The sequence below is a fragment of the Falco punctatus genome (genome assembly GCF_963210335.1).
Source record: "Falco punctatus genome assembly, chromosome: 8".
Taxonomy (NCBI): domain Eukaryota; kingdom Metazoa; phylum Chordata; class Aves; order Falconiformes; family Falconidae; genus Falco; species Falco punctatus.
Genome location: NC_137588.1, coordinates 63,497,035 through 63,515,854, shown reverse-complemented (window position 1 = coordinate 63,515,854; position 18,820 = coordinate 63,497,035). Strand labels below are relative to the sequence as shown.

At 50.1% G+C, this 18,820-nt stretch overlaps 1 protein-coding gene across 1 annotated transcript; it reads left to right on the top strand.

The window, feature by feature from the left end:
- Window positions 1–3: 3 nt before the first annotated feature.
- Window positions 4–6,909, top strand: IRF1 (interferon regulatory factor 1). The gene is made up of 10 exons (XM_080397803.1): window positions 4–150; window positions 1,265–1,356; window positions 2,282–2,381; window positions 2,583–2,759; window positions 3,095–3,144; window positions 3,270–3,405; window positions 3,581–3,706; window positions 4,540–4,583; window positions 5,185–5,320; window positions 5,769–6,909. The coding sequence occupies exons 2-10, from the start codon at window positions 1,270–1,272 to the stop codon at window positions 5,867–5,869; spliced, it is 957 nt and encodes a 318-aa protein (XP_080253929.1). The 5' UTR covers window positions 4–150; window positions 1,265–1,269; the 3' UTR covers window positions 5,870–6,909.
- The last annotated feature ends 11,911 nt before the right edge of the window (window positions 6,910–18,820 follow it).

Sequence of the window (18,820 nt, the reverse complement as noted above, 5' to 3'; positions counted from 1 at the left end):
GGGGAATCCCGGGCGCCGCCGCGTTATACCCGAGGGCGCGCCCCGCGGGCGGCAGAGGCCGGTCGGCGGGCAGCGGGCGCGGACGGCTCGGCTCGGCTTACCGCATCGCTGCACAGGCTTGCACGGCTCGGCACTACACGGCACAGCCAGGTGGGTCGCCGTACGTCCTGTCGCTCGCCCCCTACCCGCGCTTTGCACAGCCCCGGGGCTCCGGGAGAAGGCTCCCCGCAGGGTCCGCGGGAGCGGTCCCAAGGGTTAGGGCACGGCTTGGCTCGGCTCTGCTTGGCAAGAGGGGGCAGCACCGGCATCTGTCGTGCGGAGGCGGTTGGCGGGCGCCGGTGGCCGTCGGGTGGGCACTGGGCATCCCTCCGGCGGGCGGCGGCCGCGGCCCCTTACGCAGCCGACGGCAGGAGACGGACGGGGGCGGGATGGCGTCCCGCACCCGCGGGGCCGGGCACGGCCGGGCGCGGCTGCCACTCGGCGGGCTCAGCCGGAGGCTTCGCTCCCGCTGTTGAGCGTGTGCCAGCGCCGAGCCGCGGGGCCCGAGCCCCGGGGGGCATCCCGGGCCGCCCTCCCCGGGGCGGACACGCTGCGGGCCCTTGTCCCGCCGCCGCGCGCGTTGGTGGTGCAAGCTGGAACAGTATTGTTTGGGAAATCTGGGGCTGCCTTGAAAAACTACCGCAAACAGGAAATTATTTGTGCAGAGGAAGGGCTGGGAGCGCCGCGCCGCCCCGCTCCCCCTGTGCGGCGGCAGCACCGGGCGCGGTTCGCTGGGGCCGGCTGCGCGGCTAGTCGGGCCCCCGGCAGGGCCGGCTCCCCCCGCGCCCAATTTTATCAATAATAAACTTCTAAGGGCCGGCCGTGCCGGTAGAGTCTCCCCGCCGCCGCGGCCGGGGGGTCCCGCAGCGGTCCCCGCCGGTTCCACCGAATCCCCTCCTGGGCAACCGGCCCCGGGGCGGGCGGGGGGCTCCCCGAGGGGCCGGGCTGCCCCGACCCCTGGCAGCGGGGGCCGAGCTCCCGCCATCAGTCCCTTTGCCAGAATTCCAAACTGGAGTTTTCGGGGCTCACCAGGCAGAGTGGGATGCACCGCCCTGCTCAAGCAGGTGGAAGTTACTGAAATAAAAAGAGTCATGAATCTAGAGAAGTAGTTAGTTGCATTGCTAGCATTACGGGCAGTGCTGGCAGTACAGAGGGTAAGGGGGGTGACATTGCAGAATGAGGAAAAGTGATGAGTGGTTTTGCTGACCTATTCTTTCTTTCATAGACAACATGCCAGTGTCAAGAATGCGCATGAGGCCCTGGTTGGAAATGCAGATTAATTCCAATCAAATACCAGGACTGATATGGATTAACAAGGTGAGGGTTGTTTGTTATGATCATCATTATTATTACTGTTACTTCTGTGTCATTAACCATCCTCGTTCTTAGATGATGGTAAATGTGAGTCAAGATCAGAAAGGAAGGAAGAACATGGAGAAAACTTGCAGGCATTATGTTTAAAAAACAAATATTCTTGATTTCAGAAAAGGTAGCTCTGGTTGGTATGCAATGCAGGAGTTCAATTTTTTTTTCCTGGGAAAAATGCTAAATTACAATAAAAGCAGTCTGAACTTGAGGGAGAACGAAGAAAACTCCAAGTTCTCTTTTAACTCCTGCGGCCCACTTGAGCCAAGTCACCTCTTGTCCCAGTTCAGTGGCTACTGCTACACTCCCAGTTGCTTCCAGTTTTATGTTTTGGCCTGAAAGCAGCACTGTATTTTTTGTTCTGGAAGGCAATGCCCTGTACCTGTAGCACCGGGTCAGATCAGTAGGCTTACTGACCCAGGTCTCTTTCTCTGAAGTTTCCATATCCATCCCAAGGTGATATTTAAGCTAGGACATGCTTTTCTCGGGATTCTTGTAGGATCTTATGGGCAGCTTTAAAAAAGGGATTCTCTACCAAAGCATGCCTAGAAAATATGCCATAGTTCCTGACATACTAATGATTAGATGCAATGCATTTAAACGATTCTGGGATAAAATTGACAATATTGCTTACTTCCAACTGTACTGTGCCACATGTGTTGTTGTTTTTTTTTTTTTCCCCAGTTTCAGAAATCATAAAAAGCCTTAAATGCCTGGAACAGAATAGATGGAACAACGGATGTTTAATTAAGATATAGAGCAGGGGGGTTTATAAAATTTCTGAGCTGCTACTGAGAATTGTTTGATTAAATCTGTCGTTCTAAACTGGCATGTGGTGCTTCTATTTTAATTCAAATCTCTGTTGGTTTAACTTCAGGATAAGATGATGTTTCAAATCCCGTGGAAGCATGCAGCTAAGCATGGCTGGGACATGGAGAAAGACGCCTGCCTTTTCCGGAGCTGGGCCATTCATACAGGTGTGTGCCAGTGTCACATTCCCATCGCTCATCTGCGTATCTCAAGCAAGGCATTTTGTTTTGTCTTGACTTACACCTCAGGTAGTTATATTAACTACTAGTATAGATGTCAGAGAAAATAGAAGAGTAAGGTGTTATTTTTTAGCGGGAAGAAGTAACACTGAAAAGTCTATAAATACTCACCCCATCTCTTATTTATAGGAAGGTATAAAGTAGGTGAGAAAGACCCAGATCCGAAAACCTGGAAGGCAAACTTCCGCTGTGCTATGAATTCACTGCCTGACATCGAAGAAGTGAAGGATAAAAGCATCAACAAAGGATCCAGTGCTGTCAGGGTTTACAGGATGCTGCCGCCCTTGACAAAGGATCAGAAGAAAGGTAAGCCCCTCAGCACCCCAGCTGGGCTTGTGCAGCTGCCACTGCTGTGCTTCAGCACCGCCTAAATTTCCTGTTCCGCATGGGCGGGGGTGTAACAGACCTGTTGGTAGCACCGGTGCTGCTGGAGTTAATAGCTGGTTACTGCCGTTGGTAACAGTTTGTAGAAATGGTCTGGTTTTATCCCAAAGTCTTTAAATGTGCCTAAAGGCATTGTCAGGATGCTGCTGACAGCAGTAGCAGAGCTTGCTGAGCAGGGCTCAAAGCTGCAAGAGCTCATGCTCGCCTGAAATGTCAGCCACGCAGCTCTTTCTCACATTCATCTTTTTGTTTAACAGAAAGGAAGTCGAAGTCTTCAAAAGAAGCAAGAAACAGGAGCAAGAGAAAGGTATGTGTCTGTAGAGGCAGCTGAAGAAGCTAGAGGTTTTGGTGGTTTTCATGCTTAATTTTTTCTCGTATGGGAACCTGTGTATTCTTTGACAAGCCTTTCATGCACTGCTCTTATTTTTGTAGTTGTATGAAGACATGAAGACGGAGGAGTCGACAGAAAGACTAACCAACACTCCTCTGCCAGATGACCACAGTGGCTACACCGTTCAGGACTACGTGGGGCAGGAAGTGGAGGTGGAGAGCACGGCCATCACCTTAGGTGAGACTCAGTTTTTAGCTCTGAGCAGGGTGGAAAGTGTCGTTTGTGCTAAACCCACAGTTTCTGCACCAAAAAGACAAAGGTGACTCTCGGGGCCGTGCCGTCAGGCGGGCAGGGAGGAAATAGAGGTGGTTGTGTCTCTCCTGTAAGTGCCAACTCCTGGTGCATCCCACAGACCTCTCCTCGTGCGAGGTGAGCGGCTCCCTGACTGACTGGAGGCCACCGATGGAAATCAGCATGGCTGACAGCACCAACGACCTCTACCAGCTCCAGGTGTCCCCCCTGCCTTCGTCCTCAGAAGGTGGCTATTTCTGTTTTCCTACCCTGATCTTTTATAAGTCTGCTGGGGGCAGGTTGGAGGCAAGACAGCGGGAAGGAGGAGTGTCTGGGACATGAGAAAAAGCAAGAGCTGTTTTGTAGAAAAACCAACCTCCACCTGGTGGATGAGGGTGCCTGGAGCCACCAAACTGGCCAGGTGACAGAAGGGAAGACCTGGCAGGTGCCACCTGCAGTAGTTACTCATGGGTGAAAGGCTCTGAAATGCCATTTGCTTTGCACACATGGGCAAAGGGGCAGGCTTTGTCCTGCAGGCTCCACCTGATGGCACAGACAGGTCGGTCTGTAAAGAAGAGGGGAGATTTCTGAGCTGGGAGGGTGGGACTGGGGCTTCCCGAGGCAGCTGGACGAGGCAATGCCAGAAGCAGGACAGAGTTGGGTACAGTAGTGTCAGTGCAGGTAACCATGCTTCCAGTGGGGAAGAAAAATAATCAACATAGATAGAGCAAAGTGGTTCTTCACTTAGGGTGCAAATATCTTCCTCCTGCATACCAAGCGGGCTCTGCTCCGCTGAGTCCTGGGGAGGCATCGGAGCCGGCTGTGCCGCACACCCCAACATGTGGGGGCTGCAGAGCATCTGGGATGAAGGGCTGCAGAGCCACGGGGAAGGAGCTCAGACCCTCGAGCCTCTCCTCGGTGTCATCCCCGGGGAGGGGGAAGTAAGGGGTAGGGCTGTTGTGTGACAAGAGAACATGAAGTGGGTTGTGCGGTGGAGAAGCAGAAGCTCAAGGGCTAACATGTGAAAAGTTGACATCTATGTTCTTTTTTTTTTTTTTTTTTAATGTGCTTACAAAACAGTCACGGATGAAGATGAAGAAGAAATGAACTCGGACATTTTTAAGGTAAAACCAATCCTTCTGGTCAGAATAAAATTGGCCAAAGTTGCTGTTTGCATCAAGAGAGGAAGGGAAGCAGCTATCTGATCCAGTCCTATATGAGCTGAACATACACTTAAGTAATACAAGGCCCTTATTTAATGAGGAAGCCTGAAAAATTAAATACAAAAAGAAGGCTCCTTTGCAAACATGTGCTGGAGAAGACACATCCCTGGAAATATTTACTCTTCATGTGAAAGTCAGAGAAAGCTGTTGAGTACTACTAGAAGTAGAGGTTGCTATTATCAGAGTCTGCAAAGGTTTTCTAGACTTTATTTGGCCCATCCCTCTGGCACATATGGCACTTAATCTGCATTTCCAGACATGTCATGCTCATCCCGCTGATAAGATGGGGGGATTCATCACTGGAGGTCTTCCAGCCCTTCTTGTTTTGCATTAACTTTTTTTTTTTTTAATTCTGGGAATAAAATGAGTTTTATATAACTTAGCCTGAGAAGATATAATTTGGTCATTTTTGCTCGTCTGTCTTCTGATTAAGGGAAAGGAATAGAACATTGCACCCACAGAGAGCAGGAGCACTTTTTACCATCCCCTTATTCTCTTGCAGCTGCTTGAACCAGTCCAAGACTGGCGTGCCACCAGTGTTGGGGGAAAAGGCTTCCTCACCAACGAGCCGGGCACGCAGACCATGTGCAGCACTTACAACTACAAGGAGCAGGACGGGGAGATCGACACAACCTCAGGTACCACCGCCTCTGCTATCACCGGCAGCCACGGCCACAGGAGAGCGCGGGCAAGAGGTTTCATGCAACACACTGATGGGAGGGAGCAAAGCCAGTGGAGGGATTCACGCATCCCTGTGCTCTGAGGTTTCCAAGTAGCCTGTCGGAAGGCTGCAAGGAATTTTTGATAAAGAGGAAAAGCCAAAAAATGCCTCCACTAAGAATACTAGAGACTTGTTTTACAGTTACACACCTGCAAGTCATGTCAGCTTTCAGGAACTCCTTGCAGCGTAACTGAAGAATTTCCACTAGGAATAGCTTAAATGGGATGGTTTGATAGAGTGTTTGGAGTATTTAGTCTAAGGTGTTTACTCACATCTGAGGAAGCTTTCAAGTTTTGATATACACACACACAATTTTGCTTTTACCAGGTGTGCTTCAGTACTCATCCTTGTTTTATTTTGTCTAGGAGAGCTGGAGGTCAGGTTCTTTGACCAGAAAAGCTGCCTAGACTTCTCCTGGCTGGACACAGTGAGACCTACCATGCAGGTCATTCCTTGTGGCTTGTAAACCCCTGGCTTCTTCCCACCACGAACTGCTCTTGGGTAGAAACTCTGACAAGCCTGAAGAGGTGGAAGAGGTTGTTTGTTACTGACTGAGCAAAGAAAGTAGCTTTTATATTCCGTTTAACTTTTAGGCCTGAAAAGGTTAGCAAGAAAAACGCCATTATAAATTTAAAAAAAAAAAAAAAAAAAAAAAAAAAGAAAAAGAATCCAATCTCACTAGCAGGACTCTTGGCAGTGAAGATGCTCAGCCACAGTGCGCACCTTGTCATCACTTGGGAGCTGAAGCTTTTTTGCTGGGAAGGTTGCCAACGTGCCATGGGGTCTGACCTGGTAGGGTGCTGCCAAATGGTACCCTGCTGTGCTGGAGGCCTGGGGAAGAGGTTACCATCCTCCCCGTGTGAGATGTGATGAGCACTTTACTCACGGAGTGCTTAGGAGAGATGCTGCTAGGAGAGCCTCTTACCTGTTAGTTTCAGTTGCTGCTTACCTGTGCAACACTGGTGACAGTGAGCTTAATGACTGTCATTACACTTAAGAAAAATTGCACTAATTGGCACTGTCTTCTTTGATTTACTCCATTGCATAGTTCACCTTTCAGATCTTTCAACTTTAAACTGTAAATAATTTAGACCAATAAAATGTGAAAATTCAGTTTAGGCTTTGCTTCCACATTACCCAGGTCTACTCATAGGATGTTATCTGCTCATAGACACGCCATATCTATTTCCACATAATAGTTGAAGAGCTGCTGCATGAAACAATTTTTGCACTGATGGGGCAGAGCTCTTTATTTATACCATGCCTTTCCGAGATCCCTTCTCGCACTCTGCTGGGACACCCACAGTACTGTATGCAGCAAGCTGTAACACCCTGCAGACTCACCCCGGACCTGCACCTGCAGGAGAGTGCAGAATGGAAGGTTCTAGTTTGTGTGTAACACATAGGAACCAAATCACTAAGCTGTAATAGACTATTTTCATGTACATTTTATTTTTGTATATAAAGTCATGTATATTTGTTTTAATAAAAATGTTTTATATATGATGTTTACTTTATCTTGTGGGAGAACTCAGAGAATGCACTCCAAATTCCTTGAAAAAACCCAGACACATGCTGTTGACAGAGACGGTTGCAGGGGGTTTTTCATGAGTCATGAAAGCATAGGGAATTTAGTAGTTTACTCCTGTTTTCCACTCCTCCCCTCTTCCCAGTGCAGCTGTGGGTGGAATCCTGCTTGTTTTGGGAAGGGAAGCCCAGGTCTTGTGCACGTGTAGGGGAGCTGGTTTGTATCTGCCATCATCTGCAAGTCAGACCTACCTCGGAGCAGGGTTAGAGGCTATGCTATTAAAAAAAAAATGCGCTATGGACCAAGCCCCTGCTGTGGATGTCCCTGTCACCAATGCTGTCAGCTTCTGCAATAAGCCAATCTGCAGTGAAGACCTAGCTAAATAACCCAGGTTTACAAAAAAAACCCAAACAAATGCACAGGCACAATTCAGAAGGCAAGGGGAAAGCAAGCTGGTTTTCCCCTGATATTTTACTCATTTGCCAATAATTTTAGGCTGGAAAGGTCTGACATGTTAGAGCATCGTCTGGGGTGGGAGATAAGAGGCAAGTGTGGCTGATGCAATGTGTCTCCAGCTGCAGCCACCAGCATCTGACACTGGCTGGAAAACCCCCGTGCCGAGCAGGGCTGTGAGGCCGTGGCCTTTGGGGAATAACTTCATTCACCGAGCAAGAGCGAGGGCGGCCCGAGGAGAATAAACATCAGGCTGTGGGAGAGGAAAACCCAACCCAAAGGGCTGGAACAAAGCGAACGTTTCCTACCGCCTTTGGCACGGGCTCTGCTGCGACGCAACCTGCAGACACGCAGGGACAGATGTGGGGTTTACCAAAGGAAGAGGGGAAAAACAAGTGCTACAACCACCACAGTAAGCGGTGGGTCTCCAATGAGGCAGAGCTAAAAGCCTTGGCGACGGCACAGCAAGGTGGGCAGGCAGCAGGGAGGGAGAGGCTGGGCAGGGCGACTGCAGCGCCTGTTAGTCATTAACTGGCCCTATCTCTGGGGCAGCCCGGAGCAGGCAGCACCCTCCAGGTGGGACCAGGCAAAGAGCAGCTCCCTATGGCCTCATCCTGGCTCTGTGTGGGCAGCAGCCTGCGGGGTGATGACCTTGCTGTCCCCCCACAGCATATCTGGTCCACCTCCCGGGAAGGGATCCATCCAGCCGGGAACTCTTTGGGTACCAACCAGGGCTGCCGGAGCAAAGGCCATGGCTGCCTTGGATCACACTCGCCTAAAATCCCGCACGACTACCCAGTGCAGACCTAGACCAGGAACATTCTGTGCACGAGCAAAGGGATCACCCACCAGATCAGGTTTGTGCCCAGCCAGCTGCAGCAGCAGCTACTGCCAGGGAGAGCGTGTGGGGCGGCTGGATCTTGAGCATCCTTTGCACACCCAGGAAGGGACGCCATCCCAGTGTCATCAACACAACCAGAAGAAACAGGTTTTGTTTAGGAACCGCTGCCAGTTTGTTACACATAGGGGGAGGGGGGCGGGGGAGAGAAGGGAAACTTTCTATGATGCAGACAGTGCTAAAAATAGAAATTAATTTGCCCACTCATGCATTAAAAGAAGCAAGTTTTTCACAGTTATGCTCAGATGCAAAAACCCCAGCACTTACATTTTCACACATAAAAGGTCTGACCAACACCTGAGGACAGAAAACAGCAGCTAATGCCTCACGCCCAGGGGCCATAGGCACGCTCCGAGTGTTTTTACCAGGACAGAAGAGACGCTTGCCTTTGTCACCTGCCAAAGTACCTGTGTAACTGACTGCACGCCAGGTATTTTGCCAGTGGGAAGTGGTGAAGTCCCACAACAGGGTGGAATTCATCTGTCCAGTCGCTTCATTGATTGAATAACTGCCAGACTCATTTTTTCATGGTTGTTTTGGACTCCTCCATCACCCCTAGAGCAGGTGGGATTTGTGTAAGCGGCATTTCCTCTCCCAGTGCAAACTAAGGAGACCTTTAGGCTGCTTGTACCCAAAGGAGCATCATGAGCTCTTTAGGATAAGCCTCCTGCATTGACTATGCAATGAAAACAGTTTTTAAACCTTGACATTGAATTTTTCCAAACTCGCCTATCCTAATTAAGCTCTTTGTAAATCCAATAAACTTCAGCTGGCTTTCCCATGTTGGAGTAAGAGCTGTTTTCACCTTTAACATGCACACAGCTACATACCAGGGGAGCAGGTCACTGGGGAGAGCTCATCCCTGCCAAACCCAGACAAATCAATAAAAGGTAAGTTTTTATGGGAAGAGCTTGGAAGAGCAAGCAGCTCTTTCTTGTGCTATGAACCTCACATGACAGCAAGATAGATCTATAGGCAATACCGCTGTTGTAAAAATGAGAAGAGATCACCTCTCCGCGGTGGAAAACAAAGAGAAGTTGTTGTACAATCAGGGTCTTTTGGGAAATGCACAGGAGCTTATGCCACGGGCTTGGAGGGCTGCTGGAGCGGAGGCTCTCCATCACTTACACCATAGTTAAACCATCGCTGGCTGCAGCTTACTTGCAAACCTTGGAAACCATTTAGAAACAAACAAAAAAATTCTCCTTAGTTTTAGAGCTTTAGGATGTCAACAGGATGAACCCTCCTGAAAATAACATGACAGCCTCAGAAACAGTCCCACAGCCAGGAACCTGGGAAAGCCCTACAGCGGCTCAGGCACAGATTTCGCTGCTGCAGCATCCTGCGTCAAGGTGGCAGAAGACCTTGCCTATAGAGATTTTCAGTGCTGCAGAGGCAAGGATGTCACACATCTGTTCACAGCAGCTTTTCCTAGTGAAAACCCTTGAACTATAAATACGGAGTTGTTGCTTTTCCCCTGATCTTTGTCCAAACAGATTGTTAAAATGCCCTTCCATAATTAGAGGGGAACATAACTTCTTCCCCTGGGGTCCACTTACCACATTGCTTACAATTTATTCACTCATTAGGAGAAACCTGCGAGCGGCTCAGCACCAAGCTGCCTAAAGGAGCCTTTTGCTCTTGGCTGCCCAGAGTGCCTGCACCTTCCGTGAGCTTTGCTCACCAGCAGAGGCTGTGATTAGTTTCACCTTTATTTGCTATGGCCATTGAATCCTGATAATTGGGCACGTTTCCAGGCAGTCATAGGATTTACAGTATCACGTCTGTAAAGCATAGCATGCTTCAGACCAAAGATATGAAGTTATAACTGCAAAAAATAGTGGAATATTTGTTTGTGGTGCAGAGGCAAACTATAGCTTAGGTAGCAACTGAATGACTTTGACTTCAAACACTATTTCTCTGCTGTTGTGCTGGATCGTTCCTCCTCTCTGGACCCCCAAGGGTCCACTTTTCCCCCCATGTTTGCACACACAACACAAGGAGGACAGAAATTTCTCTCCCAAAGGCTTGGGAGGGCCAAGGGAAGAAGTGTTACCTGTACAAAAGTCCCTTTCAGAGTTTAGAAGGGGAAAAAGTTTCTCTAAAAGTACTGGAAAACCATATTTTCATGGACAAATTCTGAGTTGCCTGTTCTTCTACGACAAGTGCTTCAGCCACTGCAGCACCACATTTCAGAGCTCCTCTTCTTTCCACATTTTTCCATCCCCTACAATGTTTCTCTCCCAGTTAAACTCACACCTGTCCCTTCCCAGCCTTCCCATGCACGGAAGAAACAAGGCGGTAACACCAGTGTGTTCGTGCAGGCAGCATGGTGCGTGTAGCTCAGGCTACTTGCACACCAAGTCATCCCCCTCTAACCTTGACTCTTGCCTGTTCTGATAACGTCAGGATGCAAATTCAGCCAGCTTGGCTCCCTGTCGCATTGGGCTGCAGGTGGCCACCCCAGGGAGCAGCTGGGAAGGGATGGGGAAAGCTTCCCATGGCCCTTTCCAGAGCTCAGACACGAGCATGGCTTGCGCTGCCACCAAGCTGGATGCTCAGACGTGAACCCAAGCCAGCAGAAGCTGTAAATCACCTAAAACCTAGAGAACCTGCTCACCCCACTGATGGAGGTAACTGGTCACCAGCTGGCCTAGCAGGGGCTTCAAACCACAGTACCAAGGACGTGGGGTGGCCAGGCACCAGCGATCGGATACTGGCTCCGCTAAGTGCCTGGCTGACCCGCGTAAAGAGCCATGCCAGGTCACAGACAGCATGACAGGAGCAACGAGGAGCAGGGGGCAGCCAGGAGGGTCTGTAGCCACAGGGCGAGATGATGAGGGCCAGGGAGTGGGCAAGGGGGCAGATCTCACCACCCACCTGTACAAAATCACTGCGGGCTGGGACCCAGGTGCCGGAAGTCACCAGGCTCTGCCCCTGCACGAGTAGAGGCAGCTAGTCATCCCTTCTGCTCTATAAAGCTGATAAATGAAGTCAGGACAAATGCATGGATGGAATAGGCATTTGATCAATGGTTATCAGGAGATTTCCAGGAATAAGGAATCCAATCTGCACAGCAAACAGGACAGCAGACCCAGGCTGGTTGTGCTCTCTTCATCCTCTTCAGGATGATCCACCTCATTTGTTTTGCTCATGATTCATACAGAAACTTCACTGTGAAGCCTTTGAAGAGCCAGACAGTTGGTACCCGGCTGGGTGCAGCTGCTGCCACGGGCCAGGGTTGCCAGGAAGGATTAGGGGTGAGGTGCTGCCAGTCTGCCCAGCGCAGACCCACCTCTTGCACCTCACTGATGTCTTCTCAACCACCAAAAGCCAGTGGGGAGGAGGTGGCTGAGCTGGTGGCACATCAGGTTGCTGGTGGCTCTTACCTGACACACAGCATCCAGGGTCAGGTCCCAGCATCCTGGGTCACAACAGCAGCAACATGCATTACTTGGACACCATGAGCATCCTGAACAATGACTGTAGGTGCCTGCATGGAGGATGCTCAGCCGTCGCAGATGAACTCATGACCTATTTTGGTATAGGAAATGTCGCACTTCAGGCACTCCTGCCTATTGTGCATTGTTCCCCACTGCCCCGCCGCGACATGCTATGCTGCGGGCACGTGGCCACAGCATCAAAGCACAGAAATGCTGAGGCAAGCGGAGATGTGTGCAGCAGCTTCTGGGGATCTTCCAGGGGAATTCAACCTCACCAGCTTTACACAACTCCCTTAGCAGAAACAGGCTGCCTCACCAGCCACTGGCAAAAGGAAGGACTTTGTTTTCTGTTTGCATGGACCAATGGTTAAAAATACAAAAGCAAGGGAGTGGTTAAAAGGTCAGTTTCATTAGAAGGAGAATGGGGAAATGGTCTGAGGAGTTCTGGGCGACCAGAAAATAGATGGAAGTCCTTGTTCCTTTCAAAGCATGTGGTGGTTTAGCAGTGACAGCACAGAGCATGAAGAACAGAAAACAGCGTAAGGATGCTGGCCCTAATTCAAAACGAATCCAGCACAAGAATTACGCCTATTAGCTATTTGCAGCAGGGCTATTAAGTAACCAGACCCAGGCTAACCACAGGCATAAACACTGAACATGCCCAGTTTTAATATCTGCATTGCAAGAATATGTTTCACTGAGTTTGTTCTGTCATGAACTAAGTCCTATAAAGATTTCACCAACAGTCTTCAGGCAGAAGAAGTTAATTGAGAAGCCAAGTCCAGACAGGTACAACTTTGTTTTCACCAACTTTATCGCTAAGGAAAGCGGAGGGAGCAGAGAGCTGAGCGTGGACTGTGCTGGCCTGTTCCCAGCCTTGTGGCTGGATTTTAGGATGTTTTTAAAAAATTCTGGAGGGAGCTGGCAGAGATTACCAGCAGCACAGCACTATTTAAAATCAGCAATTGAACCATGTTAGCACATATACGTTTCACACGGAAATAATAATTCAGCAGCTGCCATTCCTGCCCAGAGCAATCCTTTGCCATCAGCTTTGGAAAAGCCTCACTGGGCTTCCTCCAGCTCCACGTGCAGCACTTCATGCTTCTGGGAGCCCACAGACAGACTTTCCCAGGGATGTACCAGAGCAACCTGTCTTGGGGCAAGTGATTCACTCCACCGTTTGCTCTGCCCTGCAGCTCCACATGCCTCCCGCCCCCACCCTACAGCGAGGTCCCAGCTCACCTGACACAGGCTGGCTCCACAGCAAAGCTGCGCTTCGTTTGCCTAATGTTCACGTGATGGCTGTATCATCACGGGCGGCGTGCCAGCACAAGCTGCACGACATCAAGAAATCTCATGTAGTTTGTATCTACTAATGCATAACATCCATCAAGCTCACAGCAACCATCAACTGCATCTGAGCTACACCAAAAACATCTTTGATGTTGCCTACAGAATATTACGTGGACCACAAGAGCTGCAGAAGTTTTACAACTGGCTACATCAGAAATGTGCTTCCTAGCTGCTGTGCGAAACACTACCAGATTAGCCAAGGGGAATGGTCCAAACCAGCACAGCTCGCATGCAATTTCCATGCACGGGTGATCAGCCTGTCTCATTGACTGGCTTTTTCTCCATGAGGCAGGGAGAGGAAAGCAATCATCAACAAGAGGAAAAGGATTTTAAAAACCCACTGTAATGAATAGGAATGTTCTTGGACCTATATATCTTGTGATTGACCAAATTTCAGGTTGGTGGTGTGTTTAATTAAGGCACTATTACTGGACATGCCCTTTCCTAGCTGATTTACTGTTATCTTCCCTTAGAGATAAAGGCAACAGAAGTTTTTCCCAATGATTTTTAAAAGTCTTGGGCCTACCTGGATTATACCCTTTCCCAGCTATGCACAGCACTGACTCATTTCTGGGCCTGAGTTCCCGGATCCCATTTGCTGCTGGGTTCGTCCCCACAGTTCAGAACCCGACGTCGCTGCGGCTGAGCACCTCCTGTGCCTTGGCTCTGGGATGGGCAGTGGCACATAAAAGCCACGTGCATGTGCTGACAGCAAAGCCAAGGCAAAGCGTGAATATAATTCCTACCTCCAGGAAAATTCTCCTCCCTCAAAATAGCAATTCCTCATGGAAAAGCAAGAAGAGTTTTGGTGGAAGCACAGTCTGAGCCCCTCATCCCCATTCTTGATGAACAGATCAGCAGGGGAAAGATTTCAGCTCACTTTCCTCCAGCACTTTACTCGTGATAAACAGGGAGCAAACATTCTGCCTAATTAGCATCTTTAGAGAAGCAACTCACTGAGTGCTTTGATTACAGTGCATGCACCTGTATGTACTGCCAGCACCCAAGGGTTAGGGAGTGCGGACAACCCTTGAACTGCACATAGGTATGAGGAAGCCTTGAAATAACATTCTTCTGTATTCCACGGCAGGGTGTCATCTCCTGTCATGGAGAAGCACAGCCAGGCTGAGCCCGTGGCCCTCCAAGGAGGTGTCCCCCGGACCAGGAATGACCCTACCATCGCCCCTTTTGCAGGGACAGCAGGAGCCTGCCTGGGGCGCAGGAGCCGCACAGGGCACCCCATGGCTGATGCCCCACTCTTCCCAGTGCCGAGGCTGGAGCGCTGATGCTGTGCCACATAAACATTGTGTGGTGCTTTATAGTCAGATCTAAGTAAAGGCAAAATTTCTGCATTTCAGGGAAACCAGCTAACTGCCCTGGAGAAGGTGCTTGCCATGAACAAGAAAAACCTACAGCCCAAGCCAAGTTTGGGGACTGTGAGGCTCATGCTGCAGCAGACAAGTTTCCCTGCTGCCCTGGGAACTGCCGAGCACCCTTCTGCACCCCAGGGAGAGGCACGAGTGGGCTGTGCTCCGCTTCCAGCAACCAGCTCCTTTTCACTGCTTGGCTCCTGCAGAGATTTTGCATCCCTGGCCATCCTGAAGGGGCTGGCTGAAGGCCACCTGCAGTGCCCCAGCTCCACAGCTCTCGCAGAGTTATCAGCTCTGCTGAACCCGTGCTGGCTGCTGTAGGCACGAGCAGGTATTGGCAGCCGCAGAAGCAGTGGAGGCGGCTGTGCCAGCAGGCAGTGGGGGGCTGTGCTCCAGCATCCCCACGGCCCCTGGGGGGAAGGAGCTGCTCCATCACTTCTGTGACCTTCTCACACGGCCCTTGCGAAGGCAAGGAGAAGACCCTTGCCAGCTTTTTTCTTTTTGCTTTCAGTGCAGGACCTGGCAGACTGTGAGACGGAGGACCCAGGTGTTGTCCTTACCACAGCTCTCTCCTGAAGTCAAGAGGATGGTGCAGGAGACCAGCTGGTGCTGTCCCACCCATGGGATGGGCACAGCACCTGCTCAGCACAGCCCTGCACTTACCTTCCGACTGCTTGGCAAGGGCTTGGAAGAGATTGACTTCACCCTACTTTAAAGAATAACAACGCAAGGGCAGCTGGAGCCACTTTGGTGGCATAGTTTCACAATAAACTCGCTGTGGTTCAGCAAACCTCAGGCACCTTGTGTCTGAGGAACAGGAACCTCAGCAACTGAGGTCTGCAGGACGTGAGCCCAGCCCTGCAGGAAAACGAACTTGCTACGGTGTCAAAAACCCAACCAAACACTCAAGAGCTTGGCACTAGGGACACATCCCCTGCTGTGGGTGCCCCCCGCCTACACGTGCTGGCTGGGCTACACCACTGCCCTCTGCACAGAGCCCAATACAGCTTTCTGCTTGGGAAAAACTCAGTAAATTGAGAAAAAAATGATGAGAAAGGTTAATGTTGTACTTGATAACAACTTGCTGCCTCCTGCACCTCTGCTGAGCAAACCACTGTTTCCTGAATTGAAGTGTCAGGCATGAAATATTTCATATGCTGGAGCAACCGTCACCATCTGCTAAGTGACAAACATAACTTAAGCCTTTCCTGGTATTTAATGCATAAATCAGGGTGCGTCCTGTGTGGCTGTTTGTGAGTCTGTAATTGAAAACTCCATCTTGCTTGGGGTGGTGGCAGTAAAAATGCTTGTAGAGCCAGCAGAGCTTTAGCCTAAACCACTTTCTAGCAAAGTGTTTCTACAGCATGCTTAACTGGAGCGTGCAGTCTGATGCTGCTGCAGCAGGAGCATAGTGAGAAGTGCCTGAGGGCACCAGGGAAGGCTGTACCTGAAAAACCAAAAACTTGTTTCCTTGGGTATCCTCTTTTCCCTACAGCTAATACGGATTTATCCTTTCCTTCCTCACCTAGTTGGTGAGATGTGAAGTGACTTGGCCATTACTCATGACCCCATGAGTCTGGCAGGCTGACCACTGCATAAGCATTTATTTTTGCTCTTACCCCTCCAGGCACTCGTTGATTATCCCACTGAGCCCACACCCAACAAGTGCCCAGCAGGCAGCGCTGCCCAAGGCCACCACTACACGTGCAGTGAAGACAAGGAGACAGAGCTCCATGCTTGGGGAGCATTGGATTTGCATGATAACCCCCTGCCCAGTGGAGCTCCTGGGAGGTCTCCTGTGCAAAAAACACATTATAAATATATATATATATATCTCCACTTAAAAATATGCTTCACCAACATCATTCACAACACTTGTGAGGAGCACAGGGGAAAGGCTGATTGCTGGTGTCAGTCATCAGCATGGGAGGGTTTGTGCCTGGAGGGCATGGGTACAGTTCCATCCCAGTCTGCTGCAGTTGAGGGAACACTGAACTCAGCGTGTCCATGATTCCTGCCCGAGTTCACCGCTTTCCCTGCTCTGCTCTTCACCTCAGAGCACCAGGTCACCTCCTGCCTGGGTCTCCGTTTCACACAGACTTGTCTATTCAGACCTCCACATCAACAGGCACAAACAGAAGCATACCCAGTAGATCCAAGGAAAGGATTATCTCCTTCGCGCAGCACTCAGTAGGTCATATCTGCAATACCATGTCCACTTTTGAGTTCCCAATGGTAGAAGACAGACTGGCAAACTGGAGCAGTAAGTCCTTAAAAAGCTTGAAGCCACCAGCACAACCAGGGGCATGGAGCCCTTGCTGCAAGAGGAGAGGGCAAGGGGAGCTTGTTCTGCTGGAGGAGAGGCTTTGGGGGGGCTCATAGCACCCTCCTGTAGGGGGGCTTGTTGAGAAAATGGAGCCGGGCTCCTCCCAGGGTGCATGGTAAGAGCACCAGAGACAAGAGGGAAAAACTGGAGCGACAGGGTCAGCCTGGGTACCAGGGGCTGTTTGTACCTGCAAGCACAGCCCAGCAGTGGGACAGCTCACCCAGGGAGGTTTCCAAGACTGGAAACAGCCCAAGGCAACTTGGGCTGACCTTGCTTGAGCAGGAGGTTGGACTAGAGTCCTCCCAAGGTCCCTTCCCGCGTGAATTATCCTGCAAGGCTATGCTGCTATGTTCTTCCAACAGCAAGCAGATCATTGCAGGTGGTGCAGCTCACAAGAAGCTCATTGCTTTCTCCTGCTTCGTGCACTGATTTACCATCTGTTTATCATCTCTAATCAGCAGCTAGCTTCCAGACCATGCTTTTAGAAGAGCTATTTTATTCCCAGGTTTTCATTATGTCTCAGCTAAGGTCTGGTAGTAAGTCTCCTGTTCCTCCACACCTCACAGCCATGGAAATACAGGTATCGGTGGCCGTTCCCTCACTTATATGATGTTTCTCTGCTGCACAGAAGTGCAACAGCATAAAGCTCCCAGGTGAAACCATCTATACCAGCTTCAAAAGCAGGGGCAAATCCCAATCAGACTTTACATGGCATTTCTACTAGCTATGGTGTTCTGAAGTGCTGTCTTAATACTTGCCTTAACTCAAAAAAAAAAAAAAAAAAAAAGACTGTAAACTTACTATCTGAGGAAAGCCAGACCATCAACAAGCAAGTCCCCACCACTCTGCACCAAGAAATACCATACCACAAGCTTTCACTGAATTGTAAGGGGGGTTTAACCTTCACAGGCTGCTGCTGCAGCTGCTGGAAGATGCAGAAGTCCATCTGGTCCCCCCTGTTTGTGTCTCCTGAGATTCCCCGAGGGAAGCACAGCCAACAGTTCTGCAAAGTCCGCCTGCCCTGGGCTTTGGTCGCATTGCAGCTGTGCTCACAAGTGCTTTTAATTTTTCAGGAAACCTCCCAAAGTAATCTAGATACAGAAAAACTAAAGCACAAGAGGTGCCTTGCCCTCTATACAATGTGGGAAGCTTCTCTGAAGGCTCCTTCAATGCCCATTATTACTAGAATAAGCCACAGTAGACAGTTCCTCATTTCTTACTGAGGTATATAGGAGAGAGGGGCAATTGGCACAGACGGGTTAGAAAGAGGCACTCGGTGCCTTGGGAGTTCTGCGTGATGCTCCCATTGCCACAGGGACAGGCATTGCCCGCCCTCAGGCTTGGCCCCATCCACAGCACCGCAACAGGAGGATGGGAGAAACAGACACAGAAGCTCCTGTACAGTGGGAACAAAGAACAGGTGCAGGGAAAGAGAGAGAGAGGAAGAACCAGAAATACTGAGAAGAAATAAACCAAACCAAAATAAACAATAACACCTAGAGCCAATAGTTTGGCTTCTGTTACGAATAAACAATAACAAAAAAGAAATGGTTTCAATTTGCCTTAAAACATAACAACCTTAATGTGCCAGAGACACACTTGTCCAGGGGGCTCCACCAACACTCCCCCCCTGCCCAGGGCACCCAGTGATGCCTTTCAGCCCCCCGATGCCCACAGCACCCACTGCGGGGATGTGACTGTGTATTTACTGACCTTCTGAGGGTAAAATGGGATTAAACCCAGGAATGACTGCAGCAGTTTTAAGCCACATGCTCAAATAACAAGATGCAAATTTCCTTAGATATGTTTCCAAAACAGCCATTAGAAACCCCAGATCAAGAGTTACGAAGCCCCAGACCCTGTAGTTTACCCGCCCTTGCTTCCCACCCCAGCGTCCCACTCAATTAGCTTGGGGCCACCTCTCCAAGCCCTAGATATGAGCAAACCAGTGCAGCCCCACCATCAGGACTTGGCTCCCAGTTTCCCCTCAACCACTTGCACCCTTAGGTAACAAGCAATAAAAACGCCCCAGAACTTGGTGTG